Source organism: Syngnathoides biaculeatus, chromosome 13 (genome assembly GCF_019802595.1).
Source record: "Syngnathoides biaculeatus isolate LvHL_M chromosome 13, ASM1980259v1, whole genome shotgun sequence".
Lineage (NCBI taxonomy): Eukaryota > Metazoa > Chordata > Actinopteri > Syngnathiformes > Syngnathidae > Syngnathoides > Syngnathoides biaculeatus.
The window spans coordinates 4660731-4686626 of record NC_084652.1 but is presented as its reverse complement, the minus strand read 5'-3'; the positions used below and the strand labels follow the sequence as shown (position 1 = coordinate 4686626).

Sequence of the window (25896 nt, the reverse complement as noted above, 5' to 3'; positions counted from 1 at the left end):
TCCCATAAGACTTTTATTTTACTGCTTGTTTCTTTTTTGCGAGATAACAGTAGACGGTATACGACTCCCGCCGAAGGCTTTGTCAATACATCAGCATCCGTTTGGCTGCGAGGGCTGAAAGTACGAGATCCTTTTCCAGAGTCTTGGACCGCACTCGGACGCTTCCCGGCAAACAAGCCTCAATGAGATTCTTCGGACATACGTTCCTGCCAAGAAGTTCATGTGCTCGTGTTGATAACTTAAGATTTTAGTTGCTCAGACTTGTTACCCAGCAACGTAATATTTGTTCACAAACAGGCAAACATGGGCCCGCTTGGTCATTTTCCAAACGATTCCTTCGGTTTCAGCGGGACGCCGATCGCGTGCTTGCTCACGTCGGGGTATGGAACTCTGGAAAAGATTTTGCAAATTCTTCATTTTCAAAGGAATTATGCTGTTAAACCACCGTGTAAAATTTTACCCGCGTTGAAGAACTCGTGCATTTGTTTCCTCGAGACTACACTCGACAGCTGCAGAGCTTTTGTGGGTTCTTCTTGTGGTGGATTTTGGCTTGTCTCAATTCATAGTTGGTACATTTTATAACATGTTCATTTATTTACATTCTCCAATATTATGTTTTTGTAGCGTATATTTCATCTCTCTTTAAAAAAAATGCTTTTTGGTGGGGTGGAGGGGGGGTGGATACTGGAACATTGCATATCCCAAGAGCTAGTTTCTGTAGCCGGGGATCGGATCGCCAAGGTCTCCACCTTTGGCCACCGCCCAACTCACTTCGCACCCGACCCCTATGGCCCCTCTCACAGGTGGTGAGCCAATGGGAAGGGGGACCAATGTCACCCTTTTGGGCTGTGTCCGGCCACCAGGCGCTCGCCTCCGAGCCCCACCTCCAGCCCTGGATCCAGAGGGGGGGCCCCGGTGACCCGCGTCCGGGCAAGAGAAACCAAGATCCAATTTCTGTACTCATCATTGGAGTTTTGGAGTCGTACTTTGTCTGGTCCCTCACCTAGGACCTGTTTGCCATGGGTGACCCTACCAGGGGCATGAAGCCCCAGACTACTGAGATAAGATTGTGTTATTTCAATGGGGAAAATTGTAACTTAAAGGGGGAAATGCAGTGCTTTGCATGAACAGTGTATCCAATAGGTCATGTAAAATGTACTTGTCCTAAATGCTGATTTCTCGTATTTATCATCATCTGATGAAGAAATAGAAGTATCGCTTGATCGGGAAAACGGAGGAATACTTCCATACAGATTTGAACCTGTGGCTGAGCTGAGCTTCCAGGCGGCAGAGGCCGTTAGCCCCGGATGCCGAAGCTAGGCTAAAGGCCTCCGCCGCCACCGAAGGAGTGTGCTCATCTGATTCTGCGTCATTCCCGTCCGAAGAACCATCCGAGGCTGCCGGCCCAGAGCTCCCGGGGGCCTTTGTTTACGTACGCACTTATGTCACGTGTGTAGGCCTCAGAGTAGTCAGACTCGGCGTCTTTCTGCCCAAAGAACCATCCGAATATTCATCATTAACTACAGCCACAGGTTCAAATCTGTATGGAAGTATTCCTCCGTCTTCCCGATCCACCGATACTGCTATTTCTTCATCAGATGAGGACAAATACAAGAAATCGGCGCTGGGCATAATGTGGTCCCATGTAATCCAGCGTTTGGAACTGCACGGTACACGTCACATCCGCGCACGTAGGTCACGTAACTCGCGAAAATGGCAGCGCGCCTGAAAATTCGTAATTGTCGATAAAAATCTTCTCAACACACTATTAAATGAGAGAGGATTTAACATCACATTGTCAAAATAGGGTACATATTATATGACCTATTGGATACACCGTTCATGCAAAGCACAGGATTTCCCCTTTAAAGTACGAGCTAGGTCGCGTATTGAATAAAACTCATCAAATCCAGGTACCGCGATATATTGCCTCGGTATTTTAAAAGGACCTGCGTAATATAAAGGCCTAACCTGCTAGCAGCGGAGCCCCAAATAGGAGCGCTCTTTAGCATTGTTAAAAACCCCGAAGATGAAAGCGACCACCGACGGAGCCCCGAAGTTATGTTCCGACTCGAGCGAGATCAAATATACGGCACATTCGCCCGGGTACTGCTCGTGTGCGCTTAACGGCAAACAGATGTCGCCGTACTGTATGATTAGCGCGTGGTAGCATGAAGCGCGCGTACGCACCCAGACAGGAAAAGCGGCGGCGGCGGTGGCGGCAGCTGCGAGCCATCAACTTAAAGGCAAACACACACACACGCATGGGGCCGGATGTGCGCTTGCGGAGGAGTGTTTATATGTGCGTGTGTGTGTGTGCAAGCACTAACGCACACAAACACCATCACAGTAATCTCTTTTATCGTGGCAATCTCATGTTTAGCCCGCCATCTTGAAAAGTAAACACGAGCGAGGCCTTGAAAAGTTTCCTCGTTCGCTTTTCTGCTCTTATTTAAAAGAGAATTTCAGCTTCCTGCCACATTTTTGTGTGCGCTCCTCTCGGCACTCTTGATGGGTGTGGTTTTTAGTTGTTTTTTTTTTTTTTTTTTTCTTCTTCTCCCGCCACCCCCACCCCCCCTCCACCCACCAGACAAACTTGTGCGAGTGATGTGGAGCTGACCCAGGAGTCCACACCCTTCGACTTAAAGAGCACCCCCGGAGGGGTGGAAGGTGGAGCGAAAACACACCCAAAAAAGAAAAAGAAAAAAGAAAAAAGAAGAAGAAGCCCGCAGCCGCCTGCGTGCTGGGAATCTTGCGGAAAGGCTCCTGTCGCTTGCGTGTGTGTTTGTGTGTGTTGCCTTTTTGGGATCTCCCCTCGTGCCGCCGTCTCCACGCATCCGGCTCGTTTTGAGAACCTAGCCCAGAGTTTGAAAGGTGAGTCGGGTTTTACGCGCGCTTTTCGCCGGGAAAGGTGCAAAAACGGGACGAGCTGGCATTTCAACTTGACTTTTGACACCGGGAAAGTACGTTCCTAGCTCGGAAAAATCCATTTTAATATGATTTTTTTTTTTTTTTCCCACAAATGAATCCATTTGCCGCGATAACCCGATGATCTTAGAGACCTCATTGATTGTCCCCGTGGTAAAATGATCTTAGTGTGCTGGTCATGTTATTGTTGTAAATTTGTTTACAAAGGTTTCCTTGTGCTTGTGTTAAGTTTTTCGACCGGCGCCGGCCGCATTCCTTCCTTCCACGTTTCCAACTTGTGACCGAAAGTGTGCGTTTGTCGTTTGTCCGTGCGCGCGCCGCAAATCCCAAAGTCGCCTTGAGATCATCTCTGGTTTTACAAAATGAATGGATGGCTTCTTCGTTTGATGTTCTCCTGCGATGAGCGCGTAGGCCGTAGCCTAAGTGGCCTCGCAGTTGGGAGATTCTGGGTCCAAATCCTTCAACGTGACCCGAATCTAGCGTGTTAAAAATTGTATGAGACCTGCGACTAACTGGCGACCAGTTCAAAGAGTACTTTTCCTTTTCCCCAGCTAAGAAATGAATAAATGGATGAAATGATGTTCATTTCATCAGGAGAATACTGCTCTTTGCATAGAGGATAAAAACATAACACTTTATGCTTTGGATATATATTTTTACATTTTGGCTGGAGAATTTTCCACCCGGGGCAGCACGGCGCGCTACTGGTCGACACATCTGCCTGGCAGACGAGAGGTTCCGGATCGTAATCCGGGCTCTGGCCTTTGTTTGTGGACTTTGCATGCGCGTCTTATACCTTTGACAGTTTTCTTTCCTTTACTTGTATATCATCTTAGCTGAAGGCTAATTTGTCAATAGCTTTTTCATGTTTTGATTAGGTATTATCAAAGTTTTTAAAAAATGTTATTTTCCTTTATCTAGGCACCTTGTTGACGTTCAAACTGTGCATAATTAATCTTATTTTGATGAACGTTTTGATCCTCGTTGCTCGCGTATTGTAACGTCGGCCACGATTGGAAGTATTTTGTGAGGTGGTAATGGACGGAAGATGTAGAAGAAACATTAGAGGGTTGGCATATACAGTAAATAAGTAACCCATTAGGGTTCATGTGGATACTTTTGGATGCAAGGCTGAATATTATACAATATAATTTCTGTCTTTTTCTGCTCAAATACAACTGCAGATTCATCTTCTACTGCCACACAAAAAGTTAGCAGGTCAACCAAAGAGTTTTTGCACTGCTTTAGTTCCTCCAGTGTTTTTAAGCCACCCACCGAACGGGCTCGGCACTGGACGCGTCATGTGGCCACGCGTACGCAACGGACCGTCTGGGTTCTTGGCGGCGAGAGGCACCGGACGATAAATAAATCAATAAAAATGCAACTGATAAAGTCCAGACGGCGAGCGGCCGACGAACAGACGTCACCTGTCTCGATCGATGCAAGCGTGGAGGCAAAGCAGAGCAGCTTTTATTTTAATGTGGGTGGAGTGCGAGAACCGTTGCAGTTTTGGGTATTAAAGGACACGTTATGATCTAATTTGATCATGCTGACATCACGCTGAATTATTGTGTCCGACGCCGTCTCAGCATTAGCATCTGCGCTAAGGTTGGGCGGAGCCTTTACGGGGTGTAAGAATTTTCAAAGCCGGCGTTGTTAAACAGAGGGCATAATAAATGATAAGAGTAAAAACATCCATCCATCCACTCATTTTTTTGTAGCTGCTTATCCTCATGAGGGTTGCAAGGAGTGCTCGAGCCTATCTCAGCTGTTATTGGTCAGGAGGCACCCTGGACTGCTTGCCAGCCAATCGCAGGGCACATAGACCAAAAACAATACAATGAAAATGAATTGAATACAACCATATTCAGTTTCACGGCATGATGCAATAACAGCAAGGACTGACGGAGCCGCTTCGCCCCGCAGCTCCTCCCCCAGCTCCATAATTTCATTACCTTTTAAGCCATTTTCGAGCAGGGACTCTCCAATGAAAAGCGCCTGCCAAACCACCCCCAGATTTTCCAGATTTTGTCCAAGACCCTGGACCCTAAATTGCCCCCAGGTCGGCGTTTGTAAACGACAAAACCCTCGCTAAGCCTTGAACAAATATCGGTTCTGCACTGCAGCTTTCGGTTTATGATGGGCAATCAGGATTCATTTGCTCCTTGATCTGGGTTGTATTTATGTATTTTGTTTTTTTAAAGTCCCATCAAGCATTCAAACTGACAGTCGTTTTGTCAACTTGAAAAGCGAGTACCTCCACATCCTTGCGTGATTATTCCAATCATTATCTAATGTCAACAGGATTTGTGGTCTTGTTGGGCTGGTGTCGGGTGTAATTACATTTAAGGTACTCGTGAGAGTAAAACTGAACAGCCCATGTGCAATAAAACGTAAACATCTTCTAATGACATGATTATTCAGGTAATGACGTGATGCGGTAAAACTGTCCGATTAACCGCAGTAGAAAAGGCATTTTTGCTGTTTTCTGTAGAAAAAAAATGCTTAACCGACAAACATATGAGGTGAGGAAACTGCAGCTCTACATTTATATTCATATTTTAAATGATAATTACATCTCACAGCACTAGTTGGGAGCCTGGGAACAAAACGATAAATCCCTAATGCGCTTGCATCATAAACAGAATGATCACTTCACTACCGTTTTATTTAATCAGAAACACATGCTTATGCCTAACGTGTCATGTGTGTGCGTGTCTAAAAAAAAAAAAAAAAAAAAAAAAGCAATATTCACTCCTGCTGTGTAAAAAAAAAAAAAATGCTTTGGAGCTAATAAAATGGAAGACCAGCAAGGCAGAGGCCAAGCCCCGTCGGTTGCTTTTAGCGGCGGAACGTTCGAACCGAACACAAAAGAGGTCACGGCGGAATGCGGAAGGCGACGTCGTTAAAAAGCAAGCAGCCGCGCTCAAACGCGTCGTTGCACTTTGTCTATACATACGTCCATTAAAAAAAAAAAAAAAGTATCCCGGGAAAAAACAAGGATGCAGATGTTGTTCAATCTGAATGCAATTAAATGAATTTAAAAAGGTGGCTTGAGTGAAATGTGTTCTGCTCTGGTTCTTAATTGCATTTTTTCCGAACCTAGTAAAGCTCCTTCGGTTTCATTTATGCGGGGGGAAGTTTGGCTGGGCTGGAGGGTTTTGGGCCTTTTCCGGCTAAAGCGGGTCGACCATCGTCATCAACTTCTTAGAGCAGAGGTGTCAAACTCATTTTTGGTGAGGCCCAGATTGCAGTTCCAGTTATGCATGTGAAACCGTAAAAATCTTTAATCGGCTCGAACCGACACAAAACAATTACGAAATAGTTTTAGAGTCAGAACACAATGTGTTTTTCTGCCATTGTTCAAGTTGGTTACACAAAAATGCTAATAACATCTAGATCTAATCATTTATGATTATATGGCTAAGAAATTTTTGAACAGATTGTCACAAAAGTCATTTAAGTTGCTTTGCCACCACGGGCCACATAAAATCATGTGGTGGGCCGGATCTGGCCCCCGGGCCTTGGGTTTGACACTTGTGTCTTAGAGGTCTGAGTTTCATAAGCCCCTTTGCATTTTACTTTAGTGAGAAAATAACATGCCCATCATAACGACAAAAAACATTTTTACTGTATTTCCACTCAAGGAGCCAGCATTTCACCATCAAGCTGCCGGACGAAATTGTCCATTTATGAACAGATCAGTGCATGTGGCGCATGCAGCGGACAAATAAAAATAGCCTTATGACATCACAGGGCACTAAAATCAGAACTGCTCACGCACCGATATCTTTTCAGAACTATAGGCAGGTCACAAAAAATGTACTTGGGTGTGTATTTTTATAGTTGATGGGTTGGAATACGTCGCCCTTAAACAAAATTCTTCAATGCACATGAATACGAGGAGCGCACACGTTAGCCGCATCTGGCATACGCGTGTTTGACTGATTTACACATTTCCTTGCTTTCCACACGCATTGGGCTATAATTTGCGTCTCTAATCCAGTTCGTCATCCAAGACTCCGGGGTCCTCAGAGGGCAATTTAACCCCCTCGCAGTCCCCCCGGTGACGTGTTAAGCGCTAAATAAAGTTAACGGCCCGCGAGGACTCTTTTGGATTCCGCGTCCGCCTTGAAGCGGCTTTAAGAACTTTCCAGAGCGACGGGTTGCCGTGGAAGTCGTTTGATTGCGGGAGCAAAACCTCGAGCAAATTATTTTTGTCCATCGGCCAAATGCAAAACGACGCTCGTTTCGAAGCTACCTCGCCGACTCTGCGTGAAAACCGGAGGCGCTGATTGGCCTTGTTTGGACACAAGGGTGCCCGAAACCGTGGAAGCTGAATTAAATTATTATGATCTCAGTATGTTGCAATCGCAGCCACGAATAACTGTTGACAAAAAAAAAAAAAAAAAAAAACAGCCTGTTAACATTGGAGTTAAATCATTTGTGATAACCTCGGGGGAAAAAAACAACATCCCAAAACGAGGAAAATGAGCCAAGGTTCTTTTCCGTTTCCGGGCATTTTCGCTCACTCAAATGTCCTTGAAATCACTATTGACACGTGATCTTTTTTTCGTTGTTGTTAATAGATGCAGTGCTTATTAATCATGATAGCTATCATGTAGCAGATGTCCACCCTTCCTTTGGCCCAAATCCCTGCATTGAGCCGCCGGCAGCTTTTTTTCTAAGACTGCAGTCTTTGTTCAAATCCCTCGGACCAGATTTTGGTGATAGGTCATTTCAACGCACACGACATGTCACTGATTCAAATGAGCGCATGTGGATTGTCTGAAGGCCTTTCTTGTCCTCTTTTTTTCAACCGTCTGTCCATTTTGAGAAAAAGAAGATTTTCCAGATACGCGCAAGGGTTCACGCATCAGCTGTTTGGAACAGGTTGTAGTCTGTCGCTAATCAAAATATGAACCAAGATAGCTATCAATACACAGTAGAAAAATTATAAAACGATAAAGTTGGAAAAAGAAAAACCAGGGATAAGTCAATAACATCTCTCAGGAAAGTGATAAACAGAGGACTTATTACTCATACTACAAGGCATCCGTCCACTTTCTTTGACGCTTATCCTCGCAAGGCTCGCGGTGAGTGCTGGAGCACATCCCAGCTGTCATCAGGCAGGAGGCGGGGTACACCCTGAACTGGTCGCCAGCCAATCGCAGGGCACATAAAGACAAACAGCCACATTAGCAATCATACCTATGGTCAATTTAGCATGTCCAATTAATGTTGCCTGCTTTTTGGGATGTGGGAGGAAACGGGAGCGCCCGTAGAAAACCCACCCAGGCACGGGAAGAACATGCAAACTCCACACAGGTGGGTCCAGGATCAAACCCGGGACCTCAGAACTGTGAGCCCAACACCTTCCCTGATCCACCGTGCCGCCACTACAAGGCATGTGAAGAATATTAAAATGATTGATTGTTTTTAAAATGATGATCGATCAGCTGGTAAAGCGTTGGGCTCACAGTTCTGAGGACCCGGGTTCGATCCCGGCCTCGCCTGTGTGTAGTTTGCATGTTCTCTCCGTGCCCGCGGGGATTTTCTCCAAGCACTCCGGTTTCCTCCCACACTCCAAAAAACATGCAACCTTAATTGGACACTCTAAATTGCCTCTAGGTATGATTGTGAGGGTGGCTGTTTGTCTCTATGTGCCCTGCAATTGGATGGCGACCTGTTCAGGGTCCACCCCGCCTCCTGCCCGTTGACAGCTGGTATAAGCTCTAGCACTCCCTGTGACCCCTGTGGGGATAAGCAGATAAGAAGATGGGTGGTTAGTTGGTTTTGAATGGATGGATTCCTGGGACCCTTGTGAGGATAAGCAGCTGAGAAAATGGATGGATAGTTGGTTTTGATACCATTTCAATTGTTTTCATAACAAAAAGGGTTTAAATTTTAGACAAGTCGAGGCTTCTCACAAGACCGCTACACAAAATTCCAACTCCGACATGATGTCGGACATCAGCACATTTTCTTGTCGACTTTCACCCCATTTCCCACATTATTATCTTCAACGCAGAATTATCGTACCAGATCCCAAGCGTGAAAAGGGACGGAATTAAAAAAAAAAAAATCCAGTCTGGCAAAGCAAAGATGGAGTAGAGAGCGAAAACATGACGATGACATCATTGGCAGGAGTAAAAAGGAGGCTGTCACCTTTGTCATTACGTGAAGCAAAAAAAGACGTTGACGTGGGATCACGGCCAAATCTTTGAACATCAGCCCCGAAAAAGACACGACTGATCAAAAGGGATTTTTTTTTTTTTTTTAGCACCGGTTACAAATAGCCAAAAGGTCACACCAGGACAAAAAAAAAAAAAAAACTGTGCAAGGCCCAGACCGATCATGTGCGCTCCTGGCCCGCTGCCCAAAAAGTGTTGAGTCGGCTGTTTATATCACGGGGTAATCACAAGAGAAAGGTCCTGGCTGGTCGCCCTTCAAACGGGGGAGGAGAGGAACTGACGAGCGGTGCGGATCGCCTGGGAGTCACGGGGGCCCTGCTCATTCACGACTTCGCGGCGGCGTTTCGGTGCTCGGCGGTGTAGCGCGACGGGCGTGACCGAAGAGCGATGTTTTTCCACGTTTTATTGCCGTTTTAAAGAGCAGGCCGGCGCTTGTGACAGTTAATCAGACCTGGGAGCGGCCGGCACGTGTGTGCGACGCTTTGGAAGGGATGGGGAGGCGCTGGAATGATTAAAAAAAAGCTTGTATTTAAAAAAAAAAAAAAAATGCAGGTTGGTGTATCCCGGTGAAAATTGTAGTGGTCCCGAACATGATCCCGGACAAAAATAGTAGTGCCCCTCCCTTTAAAAGTTGAAACTAAATGACCCCTTGTAAACCAGTTTCATTGCTCAACATGCTTGATAGGTTAATTGAGGACTCAAAATTCTTCTTGGGTGTGAATGTGCGACCGCGTGAATGGTTGCTTGTTTCTATGTGCCCTGTAATTGGCTGGCAACCAGTTCACGGTGCACCCCGCCCGCCTCCTTCCCGAAGAGAGCTGGGTTGGGTTCCAGGGCTTCCGCGATGCTTGTGAGAATAAGCGGCTCGGAAGATGTATGTATATATGGATGGATGGATGGATGGATGGATGGCCTATCCCAGAAATTGAATAGGAAGTCAGCCATTTTGGTTCCAACCAGCCATTTTGGCCAAGTTCAAGGGTACTTAGTTTTTTAATGTTGATGTCGGTCATCAAATGTGAAGATGAACAGTGGTAGAAAGAAATATAATTGAGGGTATCATAAATGAAGTCAAATTTACGGCTTTTTGAGGAATACAATGAGCTGGTAAAGTAAAACCGACATAATAAGCCTCGTTTATATTATTTTAGTTCAACGGAAACGGCTCAGCACTGTGAAAATGCCAAATATGTCTGTGCATGTTCAAGATCTACAAACGGCACATTTAACGATGAAGTGGCAGCCGGAGCATAATCGAGGCCTTCGTTTTGGAAAATCAGACGCGTTCGGACCAGCCGGAGCCCCTCCGGGCCAACGGCGGCCGGGGGAACCCGTCCAAGACTCGCAGCCTGGCCCGCCGTTAGCAAAACTGTACGCCGCTTGAACTTTTACGCCGCCGCCGCCGTCGTCATGTGATCATGTTTACAAAGACATTTAATCGCACCTCCCAGGGGGATTCGAATCTATGGCCGTCGCAATCTGTTAGACTGCCTTTCGCTTTACGTGTGACCAATCTGGATGGATGCGGTGCGACTGCGCTCGTGCACATCGCTTTTTTTCCCCCAAAATTGCCTGAGAAAGAGCGTGAGGGAGATGCAAAAGCAGACATCAGACGGCCAACGCGTTCCCGCGTCTGGCTGGCTGACAGAGCCGAGCCCAGAAACAACGAGCCCGCCCGAGGCTCCTTTTTTTTTTTTTTTTTTTCTTTCTTTCTTTTTTTCCAGCCACTTGCGGATCCAGATAAACCCGACAGAGGACTGAGGCGTTTGAAAGAACAAAGTGTTCTCAAAATACTGCCTAATTCCTTCCATAGACACCAATACGTCGCCCCCCCCCCCCCCCCCCAACGTTATGGGGATATTTTTGCAGGTTCTTTCCTAATTGTTTCCATTCATACAGCCTCGGTTCTACCAGTATAGTGCAAAAATAAAAAAATGAAACAAAGAGATGTAACTCTTGGGAATCAATTTGCAATCTTTTTCGTACTATTCGTGCGCATTTTAATATTTATGAGAAAAGTAGTAACTCTCGTGATGCTTACACAGAGTTCTGTGGGGAAAAGTTATATTGTAATAATAATGTAGTGGTTTTCTTCTATTATATTCATACATATTATGAATTATAATGAAATTTAATCAAGAATACATTTGTAATTGCATAGGGAAATAAAAAAAATAAATTTTGAGAACTTTGAGGACATTGTTTTATGAAGAAATGTTATAATAAGTCAATAAATTTTCCAGCTCATCTGGAAAAAAAGGTGAAATATTCTAGAATGAACAAGTTACAAGAAAAGTTAAATTTTTTTTAATGAAATGTGGTCCTCGTGGTGTGGCGAAAAGTCTTTTATTGTTTATCCCAATTATGTTTCAGAAAAATCATATAAAATAATGAGATTACGTTTTTTTTCATTAGAAAAATAAATAAAAAGCAAAAATTGCACTAAATTCATGATTTAAGAGAAAAAATAATGTCATTAATAATAATATTAATTATTATACTCTATTATTATGTAATATTTAACATCAGCATTAGGTGGTGATTTTATGAAAACAAAAGCCACAGTATTGCAAGAAAACATTTTATTTCTTAAAGTTTTTCTAATTTAGTTTGTATATTTTTATACATTTATTTATTCGATTTACTGGAAATTGGTGATAATTTTACTTTGAAAAAGATATAAATGTAAACAGAGGACAATTCCCAAGTTAACAGGTGCACAATTTAATGCAGAAATATTGGAAGAGCAAAATTATCATTTGATACACACAAAAAGATTATTACCGAATAAAGTTGAATTTTGACTCATAAAATTTGTATTTATACTACCAGTGACATCTTTGTTGTCATCTTTCACCCTTTTGTACATCTTCCTACCACAATGCCTCAAAAAAATTGTCTTATGATATTTTGGCCTCTGCACAATGCCAGGAAATAATGTGCACGTGTCTTTATGCCTATTTTATTTCAGTCGTTTTTTGTTTATGGCTTTATTTACTTATATGACCTGTCCAAGCTGGCAAAACAACTCTGAGAGAACCCGATTTACCGCGCAATATTACAAGCCCTATCTTGTTTGAACATTGAGAGGATATAAAGCCCAATTCGCGTTCATTTGAGGTCATGTTTTGACTGCAAATTATTACTCTTTTTTTTTTTTTTTTCAAAGCTGTTTGCTCTCCCTCTAACTCGGCTCTCCGCTACCTTTACGTCGCTTTATCTGCCGCCAGCAGCAGCGGCACAACGTTTTCATAGAAAACAGCTGCCTGCTGCATTGGAGGATTGCTCATACGAGAGCTGTAAAAGAGGAGAGGATTGGGGGTGGGGGGGGAGGCAGCTGGGGCGGGGGGGCAATGTTAATACATATAAAGCAATGAGTCCATGGAACTATTAGGAAATGGAAGACAACTGGAAACGGAGAGGCCACTTGGATACTCATATCTTCATTTCATCATCGTTAGCTCATCGTTAGCTGCTCCAAAATGTTACTTTTACTTCGTTTTTATATCCTACTGCTGATCTTGAGTTGCTGCTTTTGACCTTTTGGACCGTAGTAAGGAAAACACAAGACAAAACGGATGTTCTCTCGTAAGAATTTAGTAGAAAAGGACAGACAATTTGGAGCGTTTACAACATGCTCTCGCACCAATTTTCACGCTAAAATGTTGGAAAAACCTTTCCGAATGTTCTGAACTCTTCTTTCCAGGCAAATTCCCTAGCTTGAATAGAAAAAGGAATGCTGGACAATGCTTGAGATGAAGGCTAACTCGTCTGCGATTTTGACGTTTGTGGTTGCTTTAATACGCAGGTGTCAAACTCAAGGCCCAGGGGCCAAATCCGGCCCACCGCGTGATTTTACGTGGCCCGCAAAGCTAAATCGTGTGTATGAACTTCTGTGATTTTTGTCCAAATCTGTACCATCCATCCATTTTCTTAGCCGCTTATCCTCAGAAGGGTCACGGGGAGTGCTGGAGCCTATCCCAGCTGTCAACGGGCAAGAGGCAGGGGTACACCCTGGACTGGTTGCCAGCCAATCGCAAGGCACATCGAGACAAACAGCCGCACTCACAGTCACACCGAGGGGCAATTTAGAGTGTTCAATTAATGATGCATGTTTTTGGGATGTGGGAGGAAACGCACACAGGCACGGGGAGAACATGCAAACTCCACACAGGCGGGATTGAACCCGGGACCTCAGAACTGTGAGGCCAATGCTTTACCAGCTGGGCCACCGTGCTCCCCAAATCCGTACCAAACTTTCAAATTATGATGAGGCAAAGATTTTAATGGTTTCACAGTTATAACGGGAAAGGAACTCCAATGTGGCCCGCGACCAAAACGAGTTTGACACCTTTGCTTTAATACATTTGCTAAAGACTCCTGTACCCGTATTTAAACGGGTTTGTTTTTACTTTTTTAGGGTGTGGGTGGGGCAAAGGGGGCAGATGTAGAAAGCTTTTGCAAGTCTGGTAAAAAATCTGCTTTAAAATTTTGCAAATGGTTTTGACTTAAAGGGCCCATCAATGGGAAATCGGTTGCACCAACTTTAAAAAAAAAAAAAAAAAAATCACTTTTGCATGCACTCTGGACAAACATATCCTATCATTTAAATCAACCAAGCGTATGCAAACCGGATCCGCCATCCACATACTGTACAGTCCTCTTTCACAGTTTGCATAGAGTTGTGCTTGTCCAGGTGTGCTGAGGTGTGCCGAGTATGCGTGGCCAACCGAGTGTCAACATTTCAAAGGGTGTGTTTGTGTTTGTGTGTGTGTGTGTGGTGTGTGTGTGTGTGTGTGTGAGCGCCGTAATGAGGAAGTGATGAGATGTCAACTGCCACACTTGCGCTCATTCTGCCCTCACTTTTAACCTTCTCTAAACGTATGCATCTCCCCCCCCCCCAATCTCAGGTGTGGACATCGGCCGGACGTCACCGTCTCCCCGGGCGAGCTCGCGGAAGGAGGCCGGTTTAGTCGGAGGGATTCCTGGCAGAGTGATTTGGTTTTTTCATGTGATTTAAATCACATTGCCAGGGATTTCCAACCGGTTACAACTGAAATGCACGCACGCATGCACGCTGACGGAGACGGAATACACTCAGCTGACGCAACATTAGGTCTGGTTGAAGCCAGACGTTTACATACCCTGTGCAAAATCACACATTTCATTTTTTTTGTCACACTGTCTGAAGACAAATCAGACTAAATCTCTCCTGTTTCCAGTTGGTCAAGATCACCAAAATTATTTGATTTTATTAAATGCCACAATGATGAGAGGGAGAATTTTGTATGATTTTCTTTCAGGTCAAATGTTTGCATACATAAAAAGCACTGACTCTGAAGAACATGGGGAAGCTCAGATGATGAGGTCATGGCTAGGGAAGCTCTTGATAGGTTAACTAACAACATGTGAGTTAATTTGACAGCACGCCTCAAATACTCTACTTCCTTGTCTGAAATGATGGGAAAATCAAAAGAAATCGACCAGGAAATCAGAAAATCGTCACGCTCGACAAGTCTGGTTCATCCTTGGGCACAATTTCCAGATCCTTGAAGGTGCCACGTTCATCCGTTCAAACAATTATACGTAAGTATAAACATTATGGGAATGTCCAGCCATCACACTCCTCAGGAAGGAGACGGGCTCTCTGTCCCAGGAAATGTGGGAATCAACCCCAGAACAAAAAGCTAAAGACCTTACGAAGATGCTGGATGAAGCTAGTAAGAAAGTGTCAGTATCCAGAGTGAAATGAGTCCTGCACCGACATGGGCTGAAAGCCATAACCTAACCCTAAGTTCTGGAGACATGTCCTGAGGACTGACGAAACTAAAGTGGACTTGTTTGGCCGTATTGACCCAAGTTACATCTGGAGGCAAAAGGGGGAAGCTTGTTGACCTCATAAAATTGACGCTACCATGAAGAAAGAACATTACATGGAGATATTGAGGCAACATTTCAAGACATCTTGGAGCGGCCATCACAAAGGCCTGATATCTGAATCCTATGGACAATTTGTGGGCAGATCTGAAAAGGCGTGTGCGAGCGTGGCTACCGAAAAACCTGACTCAGTTACAGCAGTTCTGTTTAGAGGAATGGGCCAGCATTCCAGGAAAGTACCATCAGAAGCCTGCGGAAAGTTACTCAAAACATTTGATCCAAGTCATCCGGTTCAAAGGAAATGTATGTAAACTTCTGACCTCAAAGAAAAGAGAAAAAAAAAAACATCTCTCTCATTATTGTGGATTTAACAAAATTAAATAAATTTGGTGATCCTTACTGACCTGATAGAGAAGAGGTTTAGTCTGATTTGACTTCAGACAAAATAAAAAAATATATATATTTTTGCACAGTGTATGCAAACGTCTGGCTCTAAGTGTACGGCCGCACGAGCTACGACACCCTTAGCAAATACTGCATTTAATATTTCCAGGAACTTTCTATGGAATGTTATGCTTGGGGATTTTGTGTTCATATATAAAATGTTGGACGTGTCCCATTCAGGGGTGGGCAAACTTTTGCAAAAGTATTTGTGAAAAAAAGTTTTAATATTAAAAACAGTTTATTCAGATTTAAAGACTTTATTACAATCAATTAGCCAATTATTTAATTAAATACAGTTTTTTTAATTTAGAAAAGGCAACACTTGTTTTTATAAAAATATAGTCATTAATCAAAAAAAAAACTTGAACCCTTTAAACAGTAGTACATACAAGGGGTACCAAATGTGATATACACTTGATTTCACCCCCCCCTCACCAAATTCATTTAATACATTTTTAAAAAGTGCAATTCATAAACTATAATTTGCTGAAGGCCTCATATCTGTCCGCATGATACCTGAAACTCTTTTTTTTTTTTAAAGTATAGTTCAGGTATAATGAATTTTGTAATATTTACATTGTATTTATATAAACACTAGTACTTTCCTTTAAGTGACCCCAAACCCTTGAATCATGGTGTGTATGTACTTTTATGTACACTTTTTTGTATACTATCAATTTATGCAAATCAATAATAATTTTTTTTACAAAAATAGTCATTTTAAAAGGCGATTTTAGTGGAAAAAAAAACAAGACCGGCTAAATGAAGCTAATAAACATTACAGGACTGGTGATGATGTACAGTAAACGCAGGCCATATTTGCCCATCCCTGCTTTATCCAGTCCAAATCTCCCCAACCAAGCTCACTGATGACGACATGATAGAACTTAATCCACGGATTTGGATCTAGACTTCCATCCGCAATACGGCACAAGACATCTGGATAACGCAAGAGTTGGGACGAGGCGCAGGACTTAGCTCGCTCCGTGAACAGTTCAGTGGAAAAGTCCGTGTTCACAGTGGCTAAGTTCCGCTCCTTGCGAGGCCTTCCGGCGTTTGCAAGCGTCAACGTGGGATCGGCGATAATGAAGTTGTGCACTAGCTGCTAGCTTGTTGTCAAACGCCGCACAGTAAAATCAAGAGATTTCTTTTTTTTTTTTTGCAGTGAGAATGTGTTAAGACTAACATGCCACTTCAACATGAGGGCTAAAAAAATATATATTAGTTTCCTGATGGGTACATTGGCTATTTTGTCATATTTTGATTATGTATGAATCATTTATCGGCTAAAAACGGGCTTTTTTTTCATGTTGAAAGGTGTGACGAAGTTTTCACAAAGGGATTTGTTTGGATTTTTTTTTTTAGAATATGTGCGGGGAAAAACAGATTTTTCAAATCTCAATCCAAAATGTTCAATGTCGAAAGTGTTTTTAACAACTTTGTATAATGGACATTATTTCAATATTTTTTTTAGGGTGTACCTGTGTACACTGGAGAAGGTGTGCACGAAAATGTGGGACGATATTAAAGAAAGTGTGAGGCTTAAAATGTTTCATAAAAAATAAAATATATTTAGTTGTTTTTTTTTGTTCAAGTGTGCTGGAGAGAGGGGTTGCATCAACTCCCTAAGTTTTGTAGACTTCACAAATTATTTTTTATTATATGATATGATTGATGACTCAACATTCATCCATCCATCCATTTTCTTAGCCGCTTATCCTCACAACGGTCGCAGTGGGTGCTGGAGCCTATCCCAGCTGTCAACGAGCAGGAGGGAGGGTACACCCTCAACTGGTTGCCAGCCAATCGCAGGGCGCATGGAGACAGACAGGAATCGTACTCACAATCACACCTAGGGGCAATTTAGGGTGTCCGATTAATGTTGCATGTTTTTGGGACAGACACGGGGAGAACATGCAAACTCCCATCCTCTATTAGTTGGATACAGTTATTTCGACGCCCTCTACACCCCTTTCTTGTTATTTCCGATCCTTCTTCAGGACGTCGCTGACTAAAAAAAAAAAGTCCAGGTATAGCAGCGCATAGGAGGAGGGCAGCAAGGGAAGGCTTTAGTCACACACAGGAAGGAAATTCAGGAAATGTCTCATCGGAGGGGAAAACAAGTAGCAACGGAATTGTGAACTTTGAGCGCAATTACTGTCTGGGTGGTTAACAACGGAAGCTGCATTCGCTTGTGCGTGCGTTTGTTTGAACGTAAGGCTTGAAGAATCCGGCTGTGACCACAATGATACGAATAGACTCTTATGTAACATCACCCCCACCCCCCGACAACTCACCGACAAAAGTTTCCCCACGTTAATGTCAACATCCGTCAACGGTAACCCAAGTAAACATAAAATGTTGTGTGTAAAAGATGATTTTATTCTTACAAAAAGCTAACTAGCCCCGTGTGGAAAGGTAAAGACCCTCGAAAGCCAATAACAGCTTGGCCCACCCTCAGCGGCACCAACTGAAATCAAATATTATTCTCTCATTGACAATTTCGCCGTGGAGATATTTTGGCCCACTGTTCCTTGCAGAATTGTTTAAATTCAGCAACAGCGGAGGGGTTTCAAGCACGAAGTGCCTTTTGAAGCATTTCAATCAGATTAAAGTCCAGATTTTGACTAAACCGCTCCAAAACCTTGATTATTTGGGACTTTGGACAACGTCTTGCGACAGAATCCAAGAGCGCATCATCTTAAGAACGTGAACTGATGGCCAAACATTCTCGACCAGGATTTTCTGGTAAAGTGCCAAATTTATGGTTCACTCTCGCATAAAGGTCGTCCAGGTCCTGAAGGAGAAAAGCAGCCCCAGGCAACGTTTGACTCTTGGTATGTTCTTTTTCTTGAACTACAGTGTTGCATTTACGACAGATGTAACGAGACACAGCAGAACCAAGTTTCGTCTTGTCAGTCTAGAGAATATTCTCCCAAAAGTCTTTGGAATCTTTTACATGTTTTTCCATCCATCTATCCATTTTCCAACTGCTTATCCTCACTTGAGTTGTAGGTGTGGTGGCTCGTATCTCACCTGACTTTTGGCTATCTTTATCAGATTGGTTCAGTTGTTTGATGATCTAAAACATTAAAATGGGGAAATTGTGCAAAAATGAAAGAATTTGCGAAGGGGGGGGCAATACGTCATGAATGTAGCAGGGAGGAAAAGCCCACTGCCAGCAACTGAAGGCAGTCGAACCCAAAGGCAAGCAATCAAATGACATCCGACGGCGTTTTCATCACACAACTATAGTGAGCAAAATAAACACGTTTTACAATTATTATCACAACATTGCTAAAGAAACTACATCAGGAAGTTAGTTGCAAATGGATTTGGCACAAAGCAAACATTAACAAGAACCAAAGCAATAATGCTCAAAATATTGTAAATAATACTAATAATAATAATCTGAAGATACAAAATTATTTTACACAAAATGTACAAATATAAGAAATATAGGGAACATTAGAAAAATATAAAATTACACAAGTAATAATTTCACAAATCTTGGTTGAACAAAATTAATGACAAAAATATAATATAGATGTTAATATATGTTGAGTTTTGTGACAAAAATATTGTGAATTTTGAGACAAACGGAAAATATTAACCAGAAAAAAGAAAACAGTAGAAAAAGTACAAAGAAATAATGATAATTTAATATAATAATAATAATAATAATAAATGGGAAAATCTAAAATATCATCATATAAAAAACATATAAAATATACATGTAAAAATAATGGTAATTAAAAACATTTTAAAAAGTAATCACTTTTTTGCTGAGGTATTAAAATGATAAAATGTAAAGTCTATTTTATTTATGATTATTATTATGATTTCTTTTTAAAAAAAAAAAAAACCTCACTGCACTCCACAAAACGGAAACGTCACCAAAGTATAACGTGAACCCCTGAATGATCGCACTTTGCAATTTGCATGTCGGTCTATTGGTGGATTTTTTTTTGTGGGGGCTTTTCCTCTGGACAAAGTAACAAAAGTGTTGCTTTGGCACCACCTAGTGACATCTTGGTGTCAAAGAACTACGTCAAAGTGAGTTGATTAAGTTTAAAGTAGTGCCTTTCCACCATTTTGTGGAACTCATAGGCAATTATAACCTTTTGAGGGGGTTCAGTGTATAGTGAAAATAAACGTGATCGATATACCCATAAATGTAACATTATAAATAGCCTTTTGCCATCTATAAAAGAGCAATTCATTGTTCTGCCCGTCCCTTATGTGAGTGGCCCAAGAGTTTGGTTCGCACGTACGCCGTTTCTCCCCGCCAACCCCGCCGGCGAAGCAGGGCGGCGCGAGGCCGCCTGGGCTCAACCTCCGGTGCCTACTGAGCTGATAACAGTTGGATGTTGACCAAGCACTGGCTCAGTTCAGCAGGAACCGGAGTTAGGCTCGCTCCAAACGGCTCGAAACGCTCGCCATCACTCGAACCTCTCTTGGTTTTGTTTTATCAAAAGATCCCAGGCCTGGAGTTTTGTGCCGTCCAATTCCCGACACATTATTTCGTACTCATTAGAGTACCATGAGTCACTGTGCTATATTATGTGATACATGATTACTGTCTTCTCGTGTTCGGTTAATGTCACACACTCATACATGATTTTTTACATACCAATAAAATCCTTTCAAAGCAAACAGAATCTCTGGATTGTCTAATTAGGAGGAATACGGATGCGTTTCTTACCATAAGCAGTTGGGAAAAATACCGTAATTTCCGGGCTATAAGCGGCGGCTATTTTCACACGCTTTCAAGCCTGCGGTTTATGCAGCAATCCAGCTAATTTCTGCATTTTTTCTAACGGCCGCTAGGGGGCGCTTGAGCGGAAAAGATAAGTGTGAAACCGGTGGAATGTATTTGCAGAGGAAATGACTTTTACCGGTATGTTGTTTTTTTTAAACCGCTAGTGTTAGCGCTGTGCTAGCGTGTTGCTGTTGTGTCTCATTGATTTTTACCGGTATGTTTTTTTTTTTTTAACCGGCCCTGCTAGCGCTGCGTTAGCGGGTTTCTGCTACATCTCAGTGATTTTTACCGGTATGTTGTTTTTTTTAAACCGCTAGTGTTAGCGCTGTGCTAGCGTGTTGCTGCTGTGTCTCATTGATTTTTACCGGTATGTTTTTTTTTTTTTTTAACCGGCCCTGCTAGCGCTGCGTTAGCGGGTTTCTGCTACATCTCAAGTGATTTTTACCGGTATGTTGTTTTTTTTTTTTTTCAACCGGCCCTGTTAGCACCACGCTAGCATTAGCGCCACGTTAGCATGTTTCTGCTGTATTACTGCTTTTACACAGTTGTGGCTTATGTATGTACCAAATGGTATTTGCTTTACAAATGTACTGGGTGAGGTTTATAATCCGGTGCACTCTGCAGGCCGAAAATTACGGTAATGCTTTCACCCCGTGATGACATTGTATCTTTGCTCACAGACAAAGAAATTAATATTTGCGTTTTTTATTGTTGTTTTTATACTGTGGGGATAGACAAAAATATGAATTAAAAAAATGTGTCAAAAACCAATACAAAACACTAAATTAAATGTGCATTTTATTGGGTGGAATAACAACTCAGCCAAAATTCGGGACCCCACAAATGGCCGGCAAGAATTCTTGTAATCTCAATTTGTATATTAAGCAATCCTTTTTTACTGTACAATGTTTTACTTTCTAATCTTGATCCCAACACGGGCAACAAAAGAGAGATGGCCAACAGATGACAGGGACAAGATCGTAACGGTTTACAAAAAACATCAGCGAAAGGGTTGGTGAGGGTGCTGCAAACATTGGGACCATTATTCCAAAATGGAAGATACAAAAAAAAAAGAAAATGACCACTGATTTCTCTCGGTATGGAGATCTTGCCTCAAGAAGTGAGGAAGATCATGAAAAAGGTAAGAAAGACTCAAAGTAAACTAAGCCTATGCATATTTCTGGGATATCTGGGACAGCAGCCCCACCCCCTGGTGAGGATAAGCGGTACGGCAAATGGATGAATAGCTTAAACATCTTTGCTTGTGTTGCTACTTTTATAACATGTACAAATAAATACATTTATACACACATATTGATGTGGCGGTGACATAAGCGGCTAAAAAGATGTCAACTGTCTTGTTTTTAAAATATTTTATAATGTTAGCACAGTGATTAATGAAGCTTTTAGGTGCCGCAAAGAAACATACATGAGGGTTTAAAAAGGGTTGGATTTCCTTCTAAAGTTATTTTAACAAGAGTCTTTAAAAAATAAAGCTTTCTTGCTTTTACAAAAGGCAAAAAAAAAATAAAAATAAAATGTTGAAAAATTATTGGTCGAGTGCATTAAAGGTTAGACTTTGAATATCTGAACTCAAATCACGCAATGACAATTAAACTAAAAGATGCTGGCTAATCACAATTTTTCTGAAATATGCAGCTAAGGAAATGCAAATGACAATCCTTTTTTGTTTTTTTAGTATTATCTCTTCGAGCGCGCATACAGATAAAAACGCGCAAGAGCACATTTGAGACATTTTCGCAGCACCCGCTTCAGACAATGATTAAAAATGAATAAAAAAATAATAATAAATTGACGTGGAGCCAGCGGGACAGCGTTAAGAGAAAGATCCGACTGGGGGGGAAGACGACGACTATTAGAGCAAATGCGTCAGTGTCTGAATTTCAGAAACTTGCAAGGTGAGGTGAACTCAGGTTTCCTGCACGGAACTAAATGAAGCCTTGAAGGGCAATCATTGATCCATCTTGTGTGTGCGCGCGCACGCTCTACCGGGCAAATTTAATGACGTTAGTTTGAATTGGACAGATTTAGTCCGTAAATGGCAACGTTTGCCATCAGTCACCAAAACGTCTTAGTCGTACTCTTCTCTGGCCGTTTGAAACTATGACTCATTCCCCCCGTTTGTCTCAAACAACATCGGATGCAGCAACTTTATGTGCAAAGGCACTCGAAATATATGCTCAGTTTTTGCCAAAACGTCACGTAACATTTTTTATTTTGATAAACACGCTATCTACAGTGGAGTTCTGTATCTGAGAGAACATTTACTTACACAAATTTACATAAATGAATACATAGTGGGCGGCGCGGTGGAACAGCTGGTAAAAACTTTGGCCTCACAGTTCTAAGGACCTGGGTTCGATCCCGGCCCCGCCTGTGTGGGGTTCGCGTGTTCTCCCCGTGCCTGCGCGGGTTTCCTCCGGGCACTCCGGTTTCCTCCCACATCCCAAAAACATGCAACATTCATTGGACACTCTAAATTGCCTGTAGGTGTGATTGTGAGTGCAGCTGTTTGTCTCGATGTGCCCTGCGATTGGCTGGCGACCAGTTCAGGGTGTATCCCGCCTCCTGCCCAATGACAGCTGGGATAGGCTCCAGCACGCCTCATGACCCTCGTGAGGATAAGCAGCAACGAAAATGGATAGATGGAATACATAGTGTGACCGTGTACATATATGTGAAAATGTATTTGTCGGGCTGTGTATTTGCGTACTACGTATGGACGAACTTGTACTTCAGTGAAGGTGCTAGTAAAGATGAGCATTTAAACAGGGGTGTGTACACTTTTTATATCCACTTGTGCACTTTTGTGAACAAGCGTTTTGAAAAATTTATCCTCACGAGGGTCGCGGGGAGTGCTGGAGCCTATCCCAGCTGTCAACGGGCAGGAGGCAGGGTACACCCTGGACTGGTCGCCATCCAATTGCAGGGCACATCGAGACAAACAGCCGCAGTCACGATCACACCTTGGGGCAATTTAGAGCATCCAGTTAATGTTGCATGTTTTTGGGATGTGGGAGGTAACCGGAGTGCCCACCCGAAAAAAATTCATGCAGGCAGGGAGAACATGCAAACTCCACACACAGGCGGTTCCGGGATCGAACCCGGGACCTCAGAACTGTGAGGCCAACGCTTTCCAGCTGATCAAAATAAATATCCAGGAATAGAAGAGTACTTACTTTTTAAATTTTTGTGTACAATTGCAAGATGATGTGCGGGTTGTTTACTTGTGAAGACGTCCCCCTGTGTAGTCACTTGTTTACTAGGTTATATCCTGAAGAATACTTTTACTTATGAGGACATTACTGTACTTTTAAAGGGAATACTTCTGAAAATGTTACTTTCTGCAGTTCCTTGCTAGGTATTTCACAAGTACTATGTATCATTTTGGTACTTGTTAGAATCCTGGGAAGCTTATAAAGATGTTTACTTGAGAGGATGGGTACTTATGAGTACTTGTACTTTGATATTTGCTTATAAGGGTATGAACTGTATACGAGTTTGTTTTCTTGTGAGGGCAAAACTTGCTAAGATTAAAAGGACATCATATACTTGGATTGGATACTTCCAGTACTGTACATGTATATTTGTCATGATGCCAATTTATGAGGCTTTGCACTTGTTTGTTTCTCTTCTCGTGAGGAGAAATCTCAAAATTTACCGTAATTTCCGGCCAACAAGCCGCAAATTTTTTCCCCCACACGCTTTCGACGCTGCGGTTTATGCGGTGATGCGGCGCTAGCGTTAGCGCACCTGGTTAAAAGCCTCGGTCCACAAAAAGAGTTTGACGCTAGCGCCCCGCTAACGCTAGCCCCGCACGAACGCCGCATCACTGCATAAACCGCAGGGTTGAAAGCATGTGGAAAAAAAGTCGCCAGAAATTACGGTAAATCTTAAGATCTTAAGATCTAGCGTTAAACTCTTTCTCATATATGGAGTTTGTGAGCATTTTAAGGACTATATAAATATTTGTTTGGTTGGACACATGCGATAACGTGCAGTTGCAAGACTTTTGGATTCATATCATAAAGTCCCTTTTGTTTTTCATTTCCAAAAGTGCGTGCAACACAATTTATTGAAAACCACTCTTGTTCACAACAATGAACATTAAAAAAAAACACGTATACGGAAGTCAATGTCAGCTACAGTTTTTGAAGTTGCATTAAACCATCTGAGAGGTCTGATGAATTATTTACATGTGAAATGTTGAGAGGGGGGAAAAAAAAAAATTGTAAGATACCTGCTCTTATTTAAGAGGGTTTGCCGCTATGTTATGATGGACATCTCCTCCTGTTCACGGCTTTCCGAAAGCGCATTCACAACTTTTCCCAGGTACCTGCAAAAAGCTCGCCTCAGGTCCTCGGGCTCTTCCTCCATTTCGGAGTGAATAAGCGTAAGTCTGCTCAGCTGTGATGCTACGTTAAAAGAAAATAAAAATGTCACGTGCAGTTCATTTACAATAAAGCACGTAAAGACTCGAAAAGGGGACTACCTAAAGGCAGGCGACCTTCTTCAAGTGCGCTGCCGGGCTTGTGATGCGCGATGAGCAGACACTGGCTGTCCAGCAAGCCCTGCGAAGAGATGAACATCGAGTGCCACGTCTCGATTTCTTTCAAGTGAGTGGGTACGTCGGGATTAAAAACGATCACCACCCCGCTGCAGTCCTTGGTGAGTGCGGGCCAGCATGACTCGAACCTGCGTAGAAGAAGATGAAAAGCGTGTCGTGCGTCTCCGTTGTGGGTATAAAAGCGAAATATAAAGAATTTTTCAAATCAAACGCACTTGAAGTCGCCGGAACAGTCCCAGAGCTCAACCTCGCATGATTTCACATCAACGCTGGCGTCAAGTTGTGATTCAAATTCGAGTATCCTGCAATAAAAAAGAACAAAAAAAAACAAACAGCAATTATGAAGTACCATCTATCCAACACTGGATTAAATATATCATGCGATTATGAGTCTCTTCAACTAAAAATCTTGTTAGTGACATTTGAGGATTATCATGTCGTACCTGACTGCTTGAGTGGGTCTGTATTCACCCCCCACGTTTTCGGTTGCGTCCGCGAGAAAATTTGCAAGGACAGTTTTTCCACTCTGAAACAGACATTTTACTTATTATTACACTTTGCAATCAAATAAATGGAAAACGTGTTTCTTTACACACATACACACACAAGCGATGTAGCAGTGTTGTCCTTTACGTATTATAACTGAACACATATTTAAACAGAACAGCGATGTTAAACACGCTACGATTAAATGTGTATATGATTACTCACCTCATTGGGACCAATTAGGAGTATTTTCGCTTTGAACATGGTGACAATCCGGAAGCACAATTAGACTTCAAGCTAAATGTAATAAAAGCTACGTCCGCACGTTCGCTTGTCAGTCGAATGTTTTGAGATATTAGACTACATGTTAATATGAGGTTAAATTTGAAGCGGCCATGTATCGTAGTTATTGTTTTAAAATAATATTTGTAAATAGTTGTAGCAAGTCTTTTTAGCCTCGCTCACCAGGGTAAACTTCCGTTTAGTTTCCATGGTCCTAGCCAATGGTCATCTGACTCGCCGCTCATTGGCTATCTGCGATTTTGATCGCAGGAAGCACCGCCTGTTTTTGTTCTCCCCTTCAAACCAGCGAATCGACGATGGAATAATTCCATGAC

General features: G+C 42.6%; 1 protein-coding gene and 1 long non-coding RNA gene across 3 annotated transcripts; one reads left to right on the top strand and one right to left on the bottom strand.

The window, feature by feature from the left end:
- On the bottom strand, positions 1-25796 carry ift22 (intraflagellar transport 22 homolog (Chlamydomonas)). Of its 2 annotated transcripts, XM_061839011.1 has the most exons (6): positions 25505-25796; positions 25237-25319; positions 25009-25095; positions 24719-24921; positions 24467-24641; positions 1-390 (listed from the first exon to the last, which is right to left on the bottom strand). In XM_061839011.1, the coding sequence occupies exons 1-5, from the start codon at positions 25541-25543 to the stop codon at positions 24493-24495; spliced, it is 561 nt and encodes a 186-aa protein (XP_061694995.1). In that variant the 5' UTR covers positions 25544-25796; the 3' UTR covers positions 1-390; positions 24467-24492. The 2 variants fall into 2 exon arrangements, with proteins under 2 accessions (XP_061694995.1, XP_061694994.1); XM_061839010.1 differs by lacking the exon at positions 1-390 and having other exon boundaries at positions 24439-24641.
- LOC133510727 (uncharacterized) lies at positions 2603-16859 on the top strand. Its single transcript, XR_009797696.1, has 2 exons — positions 2603-2874; positions 14033-16859. It is a non-coding gene; the product is annotated as an uncharacterized LOC133510727 (long non-coding RNA).
- Positions 25797-25896: the final 100 nt, after the last annotated feature.